The 21,678-nt window shown below is 44.7% G+C and overlaps 1 protein-coding gene across 1 annotated transcript in view; it reads right to left on the reverse strand.

The window, feature by feature from the left end:
- The window catches only part of MROH2B (maestro heat like repeat family member 2B), a 61,397-nt gene extending 40,124 nt beyond the window's left edge, over nt 1-21,273 (reverse strand). The window contains exons 1-9 of the mRNA XM_037798943.1: nt 21,246-21,273; nt 20,092-20,153; nt 17,940-18,050; nt 7,461-7,620; nt 6,774-6,872; nt 5,740-5,894; nt 1,070-1,210; nt 610-702; nt 449-518 (exon numbers count right to left, since the gene is read on the reverse strand). Of these exons, the coding sequence (XP_037654871.1) occupies nt 449-518; nt 610-702; nt 1,070-1,210; nt 5,740-5,894; nt 6,774-6,872; nt 7,461-7,620; nt 17,940-18,050; nt 20,092-20,153; nt 21,246-21,273 (919 nt within the window). The remainder of the gene's footprint in view (nt 1-448; nt 519-609; nt 703-1,069; nt 1,211-5,739; nt 5,895-6,773; nt 6,873-7,460; nt 7,621-17,939; nt 18,051-20,091; nt 20,154-21,245) is intronic.
- Nucleotides 21,274-21,678: the final 405 nt, after the last annotated feature.

Consider the following 21,678-nt stretch of genomic DNA (forward strand, 5'->3'; position numbering starts at 1 on the left):
GGTGTCAGACCAAGAAGGAAAGGAAAACAGGGAAGGAGGGAGAAAGAGACAGGGAGTGACTTATGGCTAAAGAAGCTTAGATATTAAGAGATGGTAGGGAGAAAATAGGGTGACTTTGGGTTTGACAAATTTCAAATAGTCTTAAATACCAAGAAAAAAAACAAAAGCATTTACTATCTGTAGGGTTACCAATTCATCCTGGATTGCCTGGGACTTTTTTGTTTTTAGTACCAAAAGTCCAGCCCCCCAGGAACTCCCTCAGACCCCTCCCTCTTCTTCCTGGGGACTTGTGGGGATAGGGGCAGGCACAGAACACTGTGAGTTGAAGAAATATTTTGTTTGCGTGTGTGGGATAGTAACTAATGGGACAGTTTGCACATCCTTCATCGCTGTCATCATCGTTACTTGAAGATATTATTATTAATAACCTATGGAGGAAGGGTCCTACCTAGAATGAGGAAACAGTCTGAAGCTTCAATTTGATTTTCCTTTACTGGAGGCTCTGTAACTCTACAGACCTGAAGAGGGAGGAAATTTTAGGCAATAGTTGTGAAAAATAGAAAACTACTTAAAATTGGACAATCAGATTTGATAGCATCGTCTGCTTACCTGGTGAAGTAAGTTGATGAAGATGGATTTTCTCAAGCCCCTTGAAAGGCCAATGCCATAAACGATGGCTGCAGACAATATATGCTTTAGGCTCTAAATTGGAAGGGCACAAGGGTTAGTTGGAAGCTGCTCATGGCTGTGGAAGGGAAATGATTAAACGATGCTTCGTGAAGAGAAAAAAGCCATAACCTTTTTGCAGTGATAAGTTTTCTTTACTGATTCTGGTCCCGACACCTTGCTTCAGTACCTCAGCAACTTGCAATGAAAATTCTTAATCCATTTCTGCAGTTTCCATCATCTGACTATGCCAACCTCTTCTCCACCCTGTATTCCCCTACAAGTATTTAAGTTCAGCTGCCCAAACAGGTATTTAAGCTTCTTAGCCCCTCCTGGGACTTAATCTCTTCCTGAATGGTTGCAGATTGGCTCATGAATCAGTTCCTTAGGGTATAGCTCTTACCTGAGTGACATGGAAATCAGTCTCCTTGTCTTTGTACTGGTTCAGGAGCCAGGGCACCTGGCCCAGGGCATATTCACAGAGGTCCTCACGATGTAGCAACAGGCTCACTGTGGGGCCATGGGCCTTGACAATGGCCAAAGTCTGCAGAGGCAGCAAACAAATATGATTCCTAATCCTTCATTATGCTTTTCATGCATTTCTCAGAGCACCAGGAGGCTTTGTGAGCCTCTAGAACATTTTCCTCACCACTTGCAATCAAGAAGAGTCAGAAGATATTCTCCTGATCCAAAGAAGTCAAAGCACAGGCTTTAAAAAATGTTTAGGTTAAGATCATTGCATGAGGCAGAGTTAAATCTGTATCTATTTCTATATCTATGTCTACATCCATATCCATATTCATGTCTATATCTAATCAACTCTCTATCTCATCTCTATGTCTGCATAATCTATATAGCACCTATATCTGTATTGTATCTCTATCTCTGTATTGATAGGCATCTCAATTCTTGCCCCCTCTCCTATTTTTTTCTTCTTTTTTTAAATGCAATTTTATTACAGTATAAACACACACCATATAATCCATCCAAGGTATACAATCAATGGCTCACAGTGTCATCATATAGTTGTGCATTCATCACCACAATGAATTTTAGAACATTTTCATTACTCCACCCAAAATAATAAAAAGAAAAAAAAATAAAAATAAGAAAGAACACCCCAAACATCCCATACCTCTTATCCATCACCCCTATTATTTACATATATTTTGTCTTTATTTTATTACTCATCTGCCCATACACTGGATCTAGGGAGTGTTAGTCACAAGATTTTCACAATCACATAGTCACATGATAAAAGCTATATAGTTATACAGTCATCATCAAGAATCAAGGCTACTGCATTACAGTTCAGCAGTTTCAGGTATTTCCTTCTAGCTATCCTAGTACACTAGAAACTAAAAAGGAATATCTTGATAATGTATAAGAATAACCTCCAGAATGACCTCTTGATTCTATTTGAAATATCTTAGCCACCGAAACTTTGTTTTGTTACATTTCTTTCCCCCGCTTTGGTCAAGAAGGCTTTCACAATCTCAGGATGCTAGGGTCAGGCTCATCCCTGGGAGTCATGTCGCATGTTGCCAAGGAGACTTACCCCCTGGAAGTCATGTCCCGTAGAGGGGGAGGGTAGTTGCAGAGTTGGCTTAGACATACAGGCCACATCTGAGCAACAAAAGAGGTTCTCTGGGGGGTGACTCTTAGGCATACTTATAAGTAGGCTTAACTTTGCCATTGGAGAGATAAGTTTCATAAGGGCAAGCAGATCAAGGGGTTGGCTTATTAAATTGGGAGCCCCTATTGCTTAAGACAATAGCAGGAATTCCCCAGGTGGAGAAGTTTAATAGTTCCACATTTTCCCCCAGCCTCTCAAGGGGACTTTGCAAATACTTTTTTATTTTCTGCCCAAAACACTCTGGGATGTATTGGGTATTACATTAGCCTGTACAGAATAACAAGAACTCATTCCTTATTATAGTTTTCATGTAATTATGATGTTTAAAAAAACTGACCAGACAGGTTAAATTAGATAATGTGCTACAGAAAATATAAATTTTGTACCAAACAAATCTCTCTTCCTTTGGTCTCATACAGAAGTTGGAATTTTAAAATACAGTCAGTATCATTCTTTATATTGTATTCTAATTTACCTTAGTCCTAACAAGTCCCCTTCATTCAAAACTCTTAATTGTAATCTGATATCTTTTTCAGCTTCTTTAAAAGTTGCTGTATGAAGTAATACTAACTTGCAGAGCTGCTGAACTCTAACTCTGAGTCTCAGGTATCACAGAGATAATACCCAAATTTCCAGGGAACTACCAGGTTATACACAAAGAGCACAGCATCTCAGAATTTAGAATTAACACTTATAACTCAGGAATAGATGTGACTGTTGCAAGAGCTTACAACCTAGGAATTTTAACAATAAGCCTCATAGAACATCCTGTACTCCTTAATCACTGATTGCCCAATCTCTGTCCCTGTTATATCCTCAGATAACCTATGCTCTTCCTCTCTCTCTCTTATTTCTTTATCCGCACCCTCAAATAGTCACTTTCCTTGAATTTATTAATAAGTTTAAAATTGCCCTCATAATAAAAAAATCCTTTGATTCACATCCTCTTGCCCCCGACTACAATCTCCACCTAATTGTTTCTCTTTCCTTTCTCCAAAAGCAAAGTTTTAGGAAGGAGTGGTCTACATTTGCTATCTCTACTTCCCACTCCTATTTACCTCTCAATCAACTATAATTTGGCTTCTAGTGACATTGAAAATGAAAAATTTCCAGAATATAAATAAACATATTTATTATTTATTACATATCATCATGTAATAAATAATGTTATAAAAATTTTAAAAATATAAAAATTATTGTGAAGAAAACATAGTACCCTTAGATAATCACCATTTGCTCTATTTTCATTATATTTTAAATTTATTTGGCTTGTTTTTTCCTATATTTTTTCTATGCATTTTTAATCTCTTAAAAATTGATACCATTTTAATCTAGTTCTATATTTTGCTTTTTCTACCTAATATTATGTGACTTACTTTTTGTATCAGTTAAGTTTTGCTGTACAACAAACAACCTCAAAACTTACTACTACTAATAATAACAATTTATTTTACTCAAGACTGTATGTCAACTGGTTGGTTCTTCTACCACACATTTCCATGCAATGGACACTTTTTAGGATTTTTCTTGAGTATTGTACCAATTGACTTTGTAGATCCCTCTTGCTTCTTGACAATTTCTCCTCTTTCAGTTTCTATGATCTTATTCTGCTTGGTTCTCCTACTCTCCCTCAGCAGGACATTCCCAATTCTCTATCATGATTTCTTCCTCCTTTGCCTGCCCCTTAAATATTGAAGTCTCCATTTTTTTCCATGTCCCCCCTCTACATACTCTGCTTGAGCAACTCTATCCAAGACTATTTATTCAGTTACCATTTATAAAATGTTTAAATTTATATCTCCAGCTTTTGCTTTTCTTTTTAACTCCAATCTTGAATATCTCTAAATCTACTAACATCTTCACTTGGATGTCCCATAGGCATTCAAGTCAAAATGTCTAAAATTAAACCCACTTTGTATTGCTCTGATCTGCTACTCCTACAGTTTTTCTCATCTTGATTAAGGACCCCATGTCCACTCCAGTCATAAATCCAGGAGTCATCCCAGTTGCCTCCATTTCCTCAGAGATAAATATCCAGTTTGTGCCAAGTCCCATTGATTCTATCCTATTGATTCCTCTAATCAGCACCACTGAAAATCTGTTAATTTGTCCCCTTACCATTTAAGACCTGGAATGCTTCAAGAGCCTCCTAACTGATAGTCTTGTCTTAATCCATCTCTGTGCTCCATCCATCTTCAATCCTAACATTAGATGACTTTTCTAGGACTCCAATCCTTGCTTGAATACTTTCAAGAGCATCTCATTTCCTGCAAGAAGAAGTCCAAACTCCTGGTGGAACATTCAAGGCTCTTCATTGTGTGACTGTGGCCACCTTTCTGGATTCACTGATTTCCTTCTCTATCTCCCCTTCTCTATCTCCCCCTCTCCAGCCTCCACTGCACTCATCAGGTGAGGATGCTATCCTATCTCCAACCTATGCTTCAGTAGGTGTCCCTCTTCAGGTAATGCACCTTCCCTGTAGTGAACAGCTTCATGGGCCACAAGACTCAATTCCAATATTGCAGCCTTTCTAGCACTCTGTCCTCCCTTATTGTTCTATGTACCTTCTTATTTCCTGCCTTACTTTTCTTGTGAGGCTCAAGCAGAGGAGTAGCCATCAAGTTTGTACTGAATTTTGTTTTCCAGGTGTCTTGCAGAAAAGACTGCTACAGGAATATTTTAAAAGTTCCATGTTTGCTAATGATTTAACTACAGTATGTTCCAAAATAAATGTTTTAATAGTCTAAAGCATAGAAAAGAAACTGAGCTAAAGAAGGTAGCTAAGTGTTAAACCTTTTGTGTAATATATAATATAGATCAATGAAGATAAGAGAACTAAATAGAACACAACTTAGCCTCTTGAAAAAATTATAGCAATTAAGCAAGATAAGGATGGGATTATCTATGTGAATGCACTTCGTAAACTATTCTCTATAAGGCATGACATTATTTTGCAGCAGCCAAATATATATTCTTTAGGAGATGTTTCATTTAGCAGTGATATTCATAGACATAGTAAATTTCTTTGGACTGCTGCTTTTCCTCATCAGTGATTTAGCTCAAGTATAAGTTATAATATATAGAACATGAAATAGCTAACATTCTAGATATTTACTTATATTGTTTTATTTATCGTTCTCTCCACATACTGGAGTCTCAGTTCCATGAGGGTGGGATTTTGGTCTGTTTAACCCTTGCTGTGTCCCCAGCGTCAATAACAGTGCCTGGCAAATCATTGGGGTTTAGTAAATATTGGTTCAATGAGTAAATAATTAGTGATTTGAAATAGCTGGGAAAAACAAAAGATTTCATAAACCTGATAAACCACAACTCACAGATTTCTGAAAGAACTGAGCTTAACTGTCACGACAAAAAGGGAAGAGGGAGAGCAATGTGGAAGGAGAGCCAGCTGATGGCATTTTGAGACCCCCACTCACATGCATGGGTGAGGCCGTGGGGGCCCACCTCTCCATGACATACTGGAACAGCATGAAGATCTTGTCAGATAGCCGGTTGGCATCCAGTCTGGGATAGGGGAAATCCTTCCAGTGGTTGATATACTTGTAAATGGCTTTGCTGAACTTCTCAAGGGCTGTATTTTAAAACACAACCACAGACTGAGAAAAATATAAAGATGGGAAAGAACATAAAGTGTTTCTAGAAAAGAATACTAGATGGTTAGTAAATGTGTAATAGTCTTAGAACTGTCTTACATAAACATAAAAAAAAGTTCGGTCTCATTAGTGAAACGAAAATTAAAACTGTAATGAGATCCTACTATATATTATCCAAAATGAATAAAATTTAAGATGGTCAGTGCCAAATATTGGCAAGACTAAGGTGCAGCTGGTATTTTCACATGCTGCTTGTGGCAGTGTGAACTGGTACAAGCACTTTGGATAACTGGCAGTGATTCTCGAAATTGAACCCACATTCCTTATGATTCAGCAATTCCACCCCTAGGGATATAAACATTAGAGATGCATACATGTAAGCACCAAAAGATTTGTACAAGAATGTTCATATTAGGATTTTTTTGTAATAGCTCCAAACAGAAGACAATCCAAATATCTGCCAATAGGTAGAATGGATAAATAAATTGTAGTGTAGGCATATAATGGAAAACAGAGATAAAAACTGACTATAGCTACACAAAACAACATGGATGTAAGTAATGTCCCACTTCTTGACCTGAATGATGTTTAAATGGATATGGTCACTTTGTGTAACACATCAAACCTGTACACTTCTGATTTGTTTGCTTTGCAGTGTGTATGTTTACATCAATAAAAATTTGTTTTTAAAAAAATCTTGGGCATACAAAGATACCATTTGGGTCACTAATCCATATATATGTATACATGGACATTAAGAAAATGCTGGAGTAAAAGGAAAAACAAGACATTTGCTCATTTTATATGACAATTTATAGTCCAGTCTTAAGTAACGAGGAAGCCAGAGAGCTACCCACCGAGACAGAAAGCTTCCTTGATCTTTTCATCCTCGGCCAGCCTGAGCATGGTTTGCATGGTGAGCAGAGTCATCATCATGAAGGGAATGCTCTGGGACACTGCAGTGAGGAGGATGAAAGGAGAAAGGCATTATCTTCCCACACTGGGTGGTTGTGTGACTCCTCTGCACATCAACAAGCATTTCAGGGCTCCATGGAGGAGGCAGGTGAAGTGCAGTAGGAGGAAGAAATGTACCCCAGCATGTTCTCTTCTATCACCTTCCACCCGACCTTAAGGCTAGGCTGTCATTAGAGAATCAAGGGATGGTTCATTCTAAACAGTGCACTAGATATAAAGCCATCTATACCTGTTGTTTAGTGGCAGCTGCTTATTTGAATACTTATTTTATTAACGGGCACCTTTCCCACGAGGTGCTAAATATGCAATGTGGTTCTCAAATGCAAGGACAGATGAAAGGAAAGGTGAGGGTGAGAGTCCAGCCAAACTCAGAGCAGTATGAACTAAAGGCTGATGAGCAGGCTCATCTATGCTTAGAAATAGTTCCCAAATCCCTCTATCAATATTCTTTAGCATGGCAGAAGGTAGAGATGCTTTCCTCTCTGCATCTTTTTTGGTTCCCATTTAGGTTTTAAATAATCAGGGGTAGTTCTTTCCCAGGGAAAGCAGGGAGACTCTTCCTACTATACCATAGCTGGTTGCTAGTTCAGCCAGGGCAAGCACAACGAATTCATTTGGTAGCTCCAGGATCCTGAAGTTACTTTGTACTTCATACATTACAGAGTTGAAGTCATGTGCAGCAAGGGACACCAAGACCTCCCCAGCTAGCATTCTAATTTCTCTGAGAATCTGAGGAGGAAGAAGATGAAAACAACAAAAACAAATAGAGGAAGAGCAGAGTGAGTCTAGAGAGAGGTCAATGCATGTTTTCTTGCTAATTGGTCAGGCATAGTGAATATTGGAAATATGTTTTATGTTTAAATGATAGGAATATCTGTGGTTGAAAAGCTAAAGGGAGGAGTGCAAAGAAATTGGGGCTAGATGTTGAGAGATTTAGTGTAGTTCTGGTCTAATTATCTTCAATATTGCAGGTATTAGGAGGGACTCCTTTTGAGGACAATAAAGAACTCGACAAGATATTAAAAATACATTTGTAAAAACACCAAATAACTAACAATATATAGAGAAAATGCTGAGTTGGGATCTGGAAAACAACGGGAATTCAGAGAGATGAGCCCTGCATTTAAGGCTGCTTTTGCAGCATTTCAGGACAATAGAGTTCATGGCCAGCCGATGATGGGAGGCTGGTAATTCCACCTCTCATCTTTGTGGACTAGGACTCCAAAGGGCTGCACTGAAAAATCAACCATCACATGACTGCAGTCCAACTTTGAGTCACTTAAGTGGTTCAGAAAATCTCAAGCCCTGAAATTGGTTTAAGATGATTATAGGTCATTAGTGCCATTGGCAGGAATAAAATAAAGATCCTTTCTTGTCCGGCGCCGCCCCGCTCGACCCCTGCTCCCCGGCCGGCGAGGGGAGAAACAAGGGATGGAGAGAGAGAGAGATGCAGACCACGCAAACTGATCTGGCTGGAAGTCACGACTCGAGCCACACGGTGGTTGTGAGAGCAATTCTTTTACTGAAGCTAGACAAGCATTCTCTGTTACAGATTACCACGCGTGGCAGAATGCCTCGCGGGAGAACAGCCTCGATGCGGCCGTCAGGTACGGCTCCTTGTGGGCTGTCTCTCCGAGCTCTGCCCGGGAACTTTCTTATGTACAATGATCACAACCAACAAACAGGCACCACGTAAGCGTGTACAATAGGCTAGCAGCAACTGCTGCTTCTTGCGCCATAATGCGGAAGCAGGACTCGAGCGCCATCTTGGCTCACTCGATGGGAGGGGTGTACTCTAGGAGCAGGCTGAAACAGGATGCGAGCGCCATCCCGGCTCACTCGATGGGAGGGGCGTACTCTAGGAGCAGGCTGCAGAATGCCCACTAGGCCCTAACCCGGAAAATGGCTAAAAACGGCTCTCCACATCTCCCCCTTTTTTATTTATTTCAGCCCAGTGTCTCCATTGATGAGTGTACTCCCGTGGGCCTGAACGACCCACTACATGTTTTGGTGCTTTGGGGAGTCTGGACTAGGCCCCTGCCATTTTACGGCAGAACCTCTGGCACCGACCAGAAAGCTTACCTCATATAGAGACCGGAGAGCCCGTGAGCTGGAAACAACGTGACTCTCCCTACAGTACTTCGCCTCGTAACTGGGGAAAGACGATTGGGGCAGGAGAGTGGCAACCAGCGTCAAAGGCGTCACTAGGCATCTCTGTGCAATGGCCAGAGCCCCATGTGGCCACAACCGGGACCCCGCCTAAGAGACTCGCCTGAGACAAAATTTGAGACAGCTGGAGCTATATGCTATATCCGGGATATGGCCATGGACCTTGCCGCAAACCTGGCCCCAGAGCGCCCCACCCCGAGTGGCCGGGACGGGGATCGATCAGTCTAGAGCCTGCTGTCCATGTGAGGGAGGAGTAAAGGGGTTAGTTCAGCAGGGTGGGGGCTCAACGTTGACAAGGCGTTCAGGCGATTGTCAATGGCTTCGCTGCTGCGGGCTAGGCGAAGGAGAGAGGGTCAAAGTCCAAGAGTTCAGAGAAGCCGGAGCTCGAGGTTGGTATGACGTTTTGGCGACCGAGAAGGGCCTCGTGGTCGGCGGGTTGACCGATGGCGACGAGGTCGCGGAGGTTTGGCCGTCATCTCGGAGGAGAGGTCATCAGAGGTGGCGAGCCGTTGGTAAAAAATAGCATCCGTTTGTTTCCTTACAAGCTGGACAATTCTGCGGATAATGCAGGGCCCTAAGGTGAGAATTAGAATAATTAGTAGTAGGGGGCTAAGAAAGGGGAGGATATATGGGAGGACGGGAGCGAAGAAACTGGACCAAGGACCGGTAGCCTCACGATCTCTTTTGCGCTTTTCCAGTCCCTCCCGGACTTTCTTTAGGCTGTTCTCTGCGAGACCTGTAGTGTTGGCATACACACAACACTCTTCTCCTAGGGCGGCACAGACGCCTCCCTCTTTGAGAAGCAGAAGATCGAGACCTCGGCGGTTTTGGAGCACCACCTCAGATAGGGAGTTGAGGGAATTTTTAAGATGAGAAACAGCGTCTTGTAAGTGACGGATGTCTTCGTCAACAGCCGCCCGGAGGTGAGTTAGGGCGGAGCTTTGACTGGCTAAAGCGGCGACTCCGGTGCCAACGCCCGCAAGACCTAGGAGGGAGGCAATCGTGAGGACGGTGATGGGCTCTCGCTTTTGCAGTGGAGCAGGGGCTGCAGTTTTTTCCAGGCGGAGGAAGAAGTCTTCCTCGCTGTGGTATAAAACCCTAGGGATAAGGATAATTAGGAGGCAAGTTTCTTTAGTTGTATTGAGGGTTTGCACATTAAGGCAGGGGGTAAGTCCTGTAGAGGAGCAGAGCCATTGGGAGGAGTTGTGGGGAGCAAGAAACTTAGCAGAGCTCGTGGGAGACGTGTAACTGGCGCAGGCTGTGAGGTTGGGGGAGTTGCCTGAGCGAGGGCGGATACACTTTCCTGTATAAGAGATTGAATGAAAAGTTAGGGGGACAGTAGTGACATTCCATTTGCACTCCGAAGGGCTGTCCTCTGTGCTTTCTGAAAAGGAGAGGTTGGAGGCAACTGGCTCATACAGAGAGGAGGAGGCGGAGAGGCAAAGCCAACAGGAGGCGGTAAGCTTGGGGTAGGAGACATTTAGTGAGGTGAAGGTTGCTTGGATAAGGCTGAAGAGGGGAGAGGAGTAACGAGAAGGGGGTAGAAAAGGTTGGGGTGGTGAGGTTGGCGATGCGTTGTTTGTAGCTGAGGTGCGTTTTCCGGATGCGTTGCTTATAGTTGAGGTGCGGCTGGAGGGCTGTGGAAAAAAGGGGTTGATGACTTTATTGGGGCCAGTGCCCGAAGATGAATGTTGAGCTGCTTCCTTTTTTATGAGAATAAGGGATCCCGGATCGGACCCCGCTAGATGAATTCGGAAGCCCCAGGTTCGACCCATAAGCCAAGACGTATCGGTAGGGTCTTGTACGGTGAGCATTAGCCTTTTAGGACAAAGGTACCTGTCGAAATAGCGATTGCCTGGATTTAGGCAAGGATAAGGGATTACTGTAAGCTTTAGAAATTTGTCAGGGACAGCAGGGTTCCAGCCAGTGGCTAATGTTTCACACCCCCAGTATGCACAGTAGTACTCATAGGGGGAATTGCAGTATGATTTTCCAGGATTTGAAGATGGACACATATAATAATCTTGTATATTTAGGCTGCCTGGATAACCTCTAGGTTTTGGATTAGGAGGGGGGAACAAATCAATGGCATTAAAAACAAAGGAGGGGGCTCCTGCTGTGGTATTACAAAGAATTATCTTGGAGTCTTCCCAACGCGCAAGGATCCACTTCCAAGGCTGGTGGGGATTGGCCTGGGTAGAAGAGGCGAGGGTAAGCATGACCATTAGAAGGGAGGCAATGCTTGGGTAGGGGTTGGGATCACCGGTCCTCCCCCTGGACGACGGGGAGGCGGTCAGGATCATTCTCATCATCTTGCTGGTCATCTTGCTGATCGTCACCAGCGTTGAAGGTTGGGTCTCTTGTGTCATATTGGGGTTTTCCCAATTGGTCGGGCTGCAGCTTCTCAGCGCTCTCGGGCGTTGATACGGTTCTCACCAATCTTTCCGGAACCCACGCTGGTTGACGTCCTGGTTCCTGTGGGAAGACACAAACAGAGCCTCTGGCCCAGCTGAGCACGGGGTCAGGGCCTTTCCATTGCCCCGACAGGACATCCTTCCAACGGACTAGACCTCTATGCTGAGGACTCAGGGTGGTGTGTTGCAGGGCAGGTGTCATGCCCTGTGAATTTTCATTTAAGAAATTATACGTGAATAAGGCTACAGACAGTTGGGCCTTTGGGGATAGGCCGTGACCTATCCCCTCTTTCTGTTTTTTGAGCAAGTCTTTCAGAGACCTGTGTGCTCTTTCAATGATACCTTGCCCTTGAGGGTTGTAAGGGATTCCATGCTTCAATTGCACTCCCATATTATCACAAAATTTTTGGAAAGTTTTACTGGTATAAGCAGGTCCGTTATCTGTCTTTAACATTTTTGGCTTGCCCCACGCTGCCCAAGCGGCAAGGCAGTGTGCAATGACTTGGTGGACTTTTTCTCCTGTCTCAGCGGAGGCAAACAATATTTGAGAACACGTGTCTACTGACACATGCAGGTATTTGATTTTTCCGTACTCTGAATGATGAGTGACATCCATTTGCCAAATGTCTCCTGGGACGAGACCTCTAGGGTTAACTCCCACAGATGGGATATGCTGTTGAGTAACACAATTTCCACAGGCTCGGACTATGTCTCTAGCGGCCGCTCGCGGTATACTAAACCGCTTAGCCAGGGTACCTGCATTGATATGAAATTTGGCGTGGAACTCTCGGGCTTGCTGATAGGGTGTCAGCATGGGGAAGACGTGTGGCTGTCGAGTGGCCACATCTACTATGTGGTTTCCTTGGGCCATGGGGCCAGGCAAACCTGTGTGGGCCCTGATATGAGTTATGTAAAAAGGGTGTCGCCTGGCCCATATGACTTCCTGCAACTTAATAAAAAATGTCCTTACTGTAGATGAATGCCTAATAGTGCCCACTGCCTCTAGTATCCGTACAGAGTTTACAACATAAGCAGAGTCCGAGACAACATTCAAAGGTCCAGAGAGGCTTTTCAGAACAGTGATGATAACCTGTAGCTCTACCCATTGAGGCCTTTGTGGATGGAAGAGTACTGTTTTTGGAGTGTCCCCCTCGACACAATACGCCCCTGTGCCGGAGCTGGAGCCGTCTGTGTATACAGTGGGGGCATCCGCTAGCGGCTTAGACGAGGTCACCTTAGGAAAAATCACTGGGTGCCGAGCGACAAACTGCAAGAGGGGAGCTTTAGGAAATTGATTGTTAATGCTTCCGAGAAATGCACACCGGAGGACGGCCCACTGATCGATACATCCAGTGAGTACCTCAAGCTGTTGGGAGGAATAAGGCACTCGGAGACTTCTGGGTTGTTGGCCAAAATGCTGTACCGCTCTTCTAACACACTCCAGGGCTAACTCCGCAACCGCTGTAGGATAATGCTCTAGGACCTTCCGGGGGGAAACCCCAGGGTGGATCCAGAGCAGCGGTCCTTGCTGCCACAGCACTGCAGTGGGCTGTGATTCTGTTGGCAGCACGCAGGCCTCAAAAGGCTCATTTGGGTTTATTCTTTTCAGAGCGGCGCGACTGAGCGCTTGCTCTACCCGGTACAATGCTTGCCTCGCCTCGGGGGTAAGGTGTCGGGGCGAAGTTATGTTTGAATCTCCTCTCAACAAATCAAATAGGGGCACCAACTCAGCGTTGGGTAATTTCAAATACGGGCGGATCCAATTTATATCTCCCAAGAGCCTTTGCAGATCATTCAGAGTGCGTATATTGTTTAATCTGAGAGATACCTTCTGGGGGGAGACATGGGTAGGCGTGAGTTTTGCTCCCAGGAAAGTGGAAATGTCCGTCATTTGGATTTTCTCAGGGGCTACTTCCAGGTTAGCTTTTCTGAGGTCACAGACTAAGTGCGACAATACAGTCTCAAGGATTGCAGCATCCTTATGGGCTAGCAGAATGTCATCCATATAGTGAATAATTTTCACATGAGGGAACTGTTGCCGGGCGCCAACTAACTTGGTGGCAACATACAGCTGACACATGGTAGGACTATTAGCCATACCCTGGGGCAGGACCGTCCATTCAAAGCGATAGCAGGGCTCCTCTTGGTTACAAGAGGGCACAGTGAAGGCAAACTTAGGGGTGTCTTCGGGGTGGAGTGGAATAGAAAAGAAACAATCCCTAAGATCTAAGATGACAACCGACCAGTGCTCTGGCAACGCTGAGAGGAGGGGCAGTCCCACCTGAACTGGTCCTAAAGGCTCCATGCAATCATTAATAGCCCTTAGATCATGCAGCAGTCTCCATTTTCCAGATTTCTTTTTGATTACGAATATAGGGGTGTTCCACGGTGACGTGGAGGGAGCGATGTGGCCCTTTTCCAATTGTTCTGATACTAAGGCGTGCAACGCTGCAAGTTTTTCCTGTGGCAAGGGCCACTGAGGCACCCACACCGGAGCCTCGGTTTTCCATTTTAGTTTTATAGGTGTGGGTGGGAATCTCTCCTCAGTGGCCCCTAGGAAAAACCCAAACCTCGTCGGTCAGACTTGGGGGCAACTTGTATAGGCTCCGCACGTCCGTGCAGTGAAGCTCCTAAACCCTTGCCGGGGGTATACCCCATTTCTTTTAGAAGTCGCTTAGAGGTTGGGGAGTAACCGCTAATTAAAGTAACGTCCATTTGGGTCAGGATGTCTCTTCCCCACAAAGACACAGGCAGGGCTAATACATAGGGCTGGAAACTGCCTTGGTGTCCTTCTTCATCGGCCCAATGAAGGGCAGCTGCACTGAGCATGGGCGCTGAAATTTGGCCTATTCCTCTAATGGGCTCTTCCGCCCTGCACGTCGGCCAGGTGGGGGGCCATTCTTGTTGTCTTATGATAGACCGATCGGCCCCTGTATCGAGCAGGCCTAGGAAAGATCTGCCTTGTACCTTAATAGCCAGCATGGGTCGAGACTCCAGAGACATATGGAGGCCCTCAAAAACTTTTCCTGAAGACTCAATTCCTTTATCCCCTCTCTGTCTGATTCTGCTTGGAAAGACTGCATGTAAGCTGGGTAAGAGCAGGAGCTGCGCCAGCTTATCACCTTCTGCAATGACTAAGGCGCCCCGCTGAGATTGAACCATAACTTGGGCACGGCCTGTGAAATCTGAATCTACAAGTCCTGGTATAACTGTTAATCCTCTCAGGGCCGTGGATGCTCTCCCCAATATGAGCCCTACAGTACCAGCCGGTAAGGGCCCCTTGAAGGAGGTCCCTACTAACTGGACACCCATGGAGGGGGTTAGCACGAGTCTGGAGGTGGCACAGAGGTCCAGTCCTGCTGAGCCGGGGGACGCACGAATTTGATCGGATCCTGTGTTGTCGAATGGCATGCAAGGGGGTCCGTCGAAAGGGCGGACCCCCTCTTCCCGTTTTTTGGAATCTGCTCGGGGCGGTCAGAGAGGCGTCTACCCTGCGCATCGAAAACCGATCTACAATCTTCTGCGCGGTGGGAGCCTTTGTGGCAACGGCCACACGGCCTGGTTACTGCACCTGGTTCGCCAAACCGTTGAGTGGCAGGGGGCTGACGTCTATTGGGACATTCTCTCTTGAAGTGCCCTGACTGGCCACAGCCATAGCACCCATTAGGCTTTGCCCCTAAGGCTCTCGGGCTCTTTGTAGCCACCTGTAGGGAGCTAGCTAGCATGGCAGCTAGACCTGCATTAGTTAACGGGCTGCCAGCATCTCTGCAAAGCCGAACCCAGTCCGTCAGCTGTTTTCCTTTGTTTTGTGCTAAAATAACTTTACACTCTTTATTACACTGCTCAAATATCATTTGTTTAACTACAGTTTCTGCCACCCCTGGATCTGAGAAAATCCTCTCGGCTGCAGTCTGCATTTTGGCTACAAAATCCACAAAAGGCTCTGTGGGGCCCTGATGAATATTACTGAGCGAGGCTTGGGCCTCACCCTCACCTGTCAGCTTTTTCCAAGCTCCCACGAAACAACGGAAGATTTGGGCATAGACCTCTTGAGGGTACCGCGTTTGATTTTGGGCATGGGCTCCCCTCCCCAACAGCATGTCTGTATTCCACGCGCCATGTCTTCCCGCTGCGTTCCTAGCCGCTTGTTCCTCAGCTAACTCTTCAAACCACGCTTTCCAATCTATAAATCGGCCTGGTGGCAAACAGGCACGGGCTAACTGAACGATATCTGCGGGCGTATGATTTAGGGCGGAGAGGTTTTCAACCATGTTCAGGGTATAAGGGGCATTGGGGCCGTATTGATGGACGGCCTGCCTTAGCTCTTTCAAAAGTTTGTAATCATACGCTTCATGTTGGTTGTTACCTTGGTGGTTAATAATAACCGGGAACATCTCTGGGGATGGTTCTGACTTAAGTGGTTGGTACCCACCTAGTACACCAAAAGGCCTAAAGGAGAAGGAAGGGACCCACTGCCAAAAATGCCTCTTTCCACATTCAGATGAAATGGGGCCTAGGGGACTTGAGTAATCAGGTCTCTTTCCACATTCTGTGGAGTAATCAGGTCTCTTTCCACATTCTGTGGAGTAATCAGGTGGGGGAAACTGCTGTGGAAACCCTTCCCCCGGCCCGCCCATCAGGGTTTCCGGGTCTGGCAGCAAAGGATAATTACATCTACCGGGCATGGCCACTAGAGGGAGCTCTCGGCGAGGCTCCTTGGTGGGACCGCCCAAGGCGTCAGTCGGGGGCTGGGGTGCAGCGGTAGACATGGGCGGGGCGGAAGGCCTCACGGGTGTGGCGGGGGGCTCCCCCCAATCAATCAACGGACGCTCTTCCGCTTTCTCGTCGGTATCGCTATCTGACTCTGACTCGGAGTCACTGGACTCCGGCGGCTTGCCCTTATAGGAGCCGTCCGCTGACGAAACTGACTGGGTCTCTTGGAGCGCGCACCGTGCCTCTTGCAAGGCGGAGGACGGGCTAAGGCCGGCAGCCGATTCTAGTTCAAGGACCGCACGGACGGTCTCCCATACAGGTACTAGAATCGGGTCCACACTCACGCCCGTCTGACGTGCTCGATCTATGTCGCGACCGAGTTTCTTCCAAGAGGGCAGACTGAGGCTGCCGGTGGAGGGAAACCAAGGGGCAAGAGTTTCAACATCATCGAAAAATTTCTGTAGGGAGCTTTTCTTAACTGAGATACCCCTCTGCTTCAGGAGGGTTTTTAAAGGAGCCAATAAAGGCGAACTTCCAGACTGCCCCATGCTTGCAGTCGGCACTGTACTTCAGTCACTCGGAGAGCTCTTCCGAGTCCCCCGGGGTCACCTGAAAACCCACGGGCCCTAACTCTCAAGTAATAAGACGCACTCACCTTCTCGCGTTGATCAGGCGCGGGAAGTCCGCCGTAAGCCCGATGCGCAGCGCTGCTCTCCTCACGGAGGGACCGTCGAGAGCGAGGCAGGAAGAGGAGCGCTCCCCGTACGGGCCACCACTTGTCCGGCACCGCCCCGCTCGACCCCTGCTCCCCGGCCGGCGAGGGGAGAAACAAGGGATGGAGAGAGAGAGAGATGCAGACCACGCAAACTGATCTGGCTGGAAGTCACGACTCGAGCCACACGGTGGTTGTGAGAGCAATTCTTTTACTGAAGCTAGACAAGCATTCTCTGTTACAGATTACCACGCGTGGCAGAATGCCTCGCGGGAGAACAGCCTCGATGCGGCCGTCAGGTACGGCTCCTTGTGGGCTGTCTCTCCGAGCTCTGCCCGGGAACTTTCTTATGTACAATGATCACAACCAACAAACAGGCACCACGTAAGCGTGTACAATAGGCTAGCAGCAACTGCTGCTTCTTGCGCCATAATGCGGAAGCAGGACTCGAGCGCCATCCCGGCTCACTCGATGGGAGGGGCGTACTCTAGGAGCAGGCTGCAGAATGCCCACTAGGCCCTAACCCGGAAAATGGCTAAAAACGGCTCTCCACACTTTCTGGAAAAAAACAATATCATCCTAGCACTGAAATTATTTCTACAAATAATTTTTCAATCACAATGTCTTGCAGACAATCAAAGTTAAGTAGACACATAAGGAGACAAGAATTTATATGGAAACTAAGAAAACTGAGTTCTAGTTACTTGTTTTACAAATAGAGAGCAGTGCTACTTTGAAAAAAACTTTTTTTTTTTTTCTTTTCAGGCATCAAGTTTCTCATCTAAAAGTGGGTTGGATGTCATCACCTCCACAGTCTCATCTAAAAGTGGGTTGGATGTCATCACCTCCACAGTCTCTCATACCTTTTTCTTAGTTTCTACATCTGTGAAGGGGTTATCAATAGGCGCTCTAATTGAAAACAAATAAAAGTGACTTATATTCCCAGCAGCAATGCTGAAAAAGGCTACAGGCAGTCTCACAGATGCAGTTGGATTACTTAACGGCCCTGATGCTGATTCACCATAAAGAACCACACTTACACTGTTGTCTCTCATGTCCTTAGAAGCAGAATAAATTAACCGTTGCACAATTGCATCATCCAAGATGTCAGTATTCTGAATAATGGTAGCAAGATGAGTATAAATATCTTCCTGTCAATATACAAGCATATATGCAGAAATCTGAATTGCAAAACTAAAAGAATCTGCTGAAGCGCAAATGAATAACAGCATTAAACTAAGCCATTTTGTTCTGTACTACACAATGGACTTATACACCTTAATTATGATTTCCTGGACATAATGCGCATTTCTAGGAATCAAAGGCTTATGTGTAAAGCAAAGCTCAACTATTTTAACTTGACTACATTTCCACGGCAAGATCTAATTGAAAGAAGGGGCAAGCTAGCTGACATGTCAAAGTCTTTTGAAAATCACTGTTGTTGGGCACTGAATAAGACACTTGAGGGAATGGAAATGTCTTGTTACCCTAATTGCTACTTTACAAGCAGGGAGTGATTAAGGTACTAAGGAACATTCTGTAATTCCTAGAGTTTGCTAAACCATGGAACTAAAGAACTCTCTTAAGGGAGATTTATTGGGCTTTGTTTCATGCATGCCTTTGTGGAGAGAGAGTTGTGAATCCTTTGGGATAGAGCTGCAGCCTCTGGGAAGCATATGGCTTGACCAGATGCTGTGAACAAAGCCTCTTCTAAATCTCTTAGTAACTATGTGGCCTCTGGAAGACGAAAGAGAGACTGGTGTTCCTTTGCTTTCCTCCCTTTCAGAGCTGGCCTAACCCTCGCTGTGAGTTCTTCTCTTGCCCCATGTGATTTCTCTTTTTGCAGCCTTGCGCTCCTTGCAAGGCTAGTATTTGTAGAGCCCTCATCTTGTTCCTGGAACTGTGCCAGGTACCTTTTACCTGGAATACCTCATTAACTCTCACAATGAACTTCTGCATTAGTATTACTAATATATTCATTTTATAAATGAGGAAATCAAGTCACAGAGAGCTTAAATTACTAACAAGTGGTGATGCTACATTTCGGACCTAACAGTCTGACTCTTAGCCAGCATCTTAACTTCTTGGTTATGCTGGTTATTGCTATAGCTATTGTAGTGTTTCCCTAATTTGGGTCACCATTAGAATAATTTGGAGGTGCTTATTAAAAGTAAATAATCTCTGGTCTTCTTTGTTAGAAATTCTCCTTCAGTACATCTAGGGTTCTGTGATTACGGCCCAAGTGACTCCCATTGTTTGAGAAATAGTGCTTCCCTGGAAAGTGAATTCCTATTAAGAGATTAATGCAATAGTCCTAGCCATATCTAAATGTTTGAGTCTCTTGGGAAGAGTGCTCAGGCTTATCACAGATGGATTAAGTCAGAATCCCTGGCAGTGGGGACTGGCCATTGGTATTTTTTCAAAACTCTCTATGAGATACTAATATGCAGTTAGTGTTGTAAACCACTGGATTAGAAGATAAGTGTATTGGCACTGCCCTTCATAGGAAGGCAACCTTGAATAACGACTCGAAACTTTTTTTGTTTGTTTTTTTTGGGGGGTCAGACATGCATGTGTTTGAATATAGGTCTGCTGCTTTCTTAGTTGGGCAAGTGATACAACTTCTCCGTGCCTCACTTTTCTCAGTTTTCAAATGGAAATAGCAATACCTTCCCCAGAAAGTTGTTGTGAAGTGTAAAAATAATACAGTGCATGGATGTTTGGGGAGCATCTAGTACTCTACTTCCTAGAGAAGTGTTCAAAGAATGGTAGTTATTGTCATTTTATAAAAGGTTGTTGAAGCCTGAAAAACCTTCAACTTGCAGAGAAATAAATCTCTAATTGTGAAATATCATTACAAATGAATAGGGGAGAGCTTTTGTGATTCTCATAGAAGCCCTCAAATGACACAGGAGGAAGCCCTAATCCACCTAGCTGTAAATCTGACATCTCCCTCTTTCCACATTTGCTTGCATGAGGTTGTGAAAGGGGCATTCTTTTGTTAACTTCTAGAGATGGATACTATGATTCTTCAAATGCTAAATATCATTGTTTTATATTATAATGATCTAATCTAATGCCATGTAAGAAGCCAAGAGAAGCAAGTTGGGCAAATAAGGACATATGTGAAATGTTGCAACAACTGGAATAGAAAAGGTGAATGGGAAAGAGGTTTTTCTCTAGTTGTCCTACCTTGCTAACATTATCTTCCTTGTTCAGCATGCCAAGAGTGAGGTTAATATCTGCAAAAATCTCTAGAATGCACAGAAAAATCAGAATTAAGATATGTGTTTAAATGTCTTTTTTTAATTACTACACAATAGTCACGGAAGATTCTCTCTCTCTCTCTGCCCCCTCTTCCTCTTTCTCTTATTTCTTTTCCTTTTCCCTTGACTATTAGTCATTTGCTGACAGGGACTGTTTCTTAATCATATTCAGAGCCCTGACATACTTAGAAATAGCAGATGCACAATAACTTATACATTTGAATTAAATTGGGGGTGAAGATAAAAGTCTCTAGCTTCTTATCTGTCCCTCCAGAAAGGGCATGCCCCTCTCTAGCAAGGCCTGGAAGTAGGATTCCATGAGCTGAATCCCTTGTAGCTGACTTGAGGATTAGAAGGCAGAGATGCAATATAGATCTTTTCTGCTCCTTCTCCCACAATGTCTCATCACTCTTCCACATGTTTCCACATCCTCTTCACCTCTGTCTACATTCCTGCCTCTGGCCAAAGTCCTTGCTCTGGTCCCATGCTCATGGGACTTTGCTGTTTTCTAATAATGCGCTAAATGGTTTTTTTGCCTTGTACTTCCAGGAATATTTGTATTTATACAGAGCACTCTGGAAAACTGAAAAAACAAAGTAGTGAAAGGAATTTCAGGGAACATGAACATTGGTAGAAAACATGTTTTTGGAGCTGCTTTTGGTGACTTTCCATGTACTTGCAAATCAAACCATACACCCCTTTAGTACGGTCTTTTTTTGCAAAGCAGAAAGACAGCCATAGTTGAAAATTTGAGAAAGTATTTCCAAAGAGGTTTTACATGAATTAAAATCAAACAAGAAACTGTCTTTCTTTTCTAAGCAGTCACTTTCTCTTTGGGTAAACTATGCATTGCTAAAGCAGGTAAGGCACAAGCAACTCTAGTCTGTCATTGGTCCTTTAAAATCAGCAGTTTTTTTTTAATAAACGGAGAGTAGAGTAAAATAATCTTACTTCAATTATCATTTCATAAAACCATTAAGGCATACACACCTTCCACAATGACATACAACACCCCTCAGCCCCCACATAGGCATATAATTGCACAGACACAAAACACACAGCAGATCCCATGATTCTTACCTGTGGATTCCTCCATGTCCTGAGTCATGTCTTGGCTGTTTCAGGCTCCCTAAGAGACAGCACCTAAATATCACAAAGGGTAAAAGCTAAAAAATCAAAGAAGCAGGTTGGCAAGTTTCTCATATAAGGTCCACATAAGGTTCTCTAAATGAAAGTCCTTCACTTGATCGGCACAATGATCTGGGAGCTTCCAGTGATGGGCTTGCCGTTGGGGAGAAGGATGCTGTGTACTACTACTATGACATTTTCTTTCTTCTGAGCTCCTGCTGACCAACAAAATGGCTGCATCTCACCGAATTGCCCCTTTGGTGCAGACCAGACTAACTGAGAAGGAAGAAATTAGAGACTGGGTCTCAAACCATTGTTGCAGACCGAAGGAGTTTCTCTCCTTCAACTTGGGTCCATTGATCACAAATTTGAGAGTGGTTTTCAG

The sequence above is a fragment of the Choloepus didactylus genome, chromosome 11 (genome assembly GCF_015220235.1).
Source record: "Choloepus didactylus isolate mChoDid1 chromosome 11, mChoDid1.pri, whole genome shotgun sequence".
Lineage (NCBI taxonomy): Eukaryota > Metazoa > Chordata > Mammalia > Pilosa > Megalonychidae > Choloepus > Choloepus didactylus.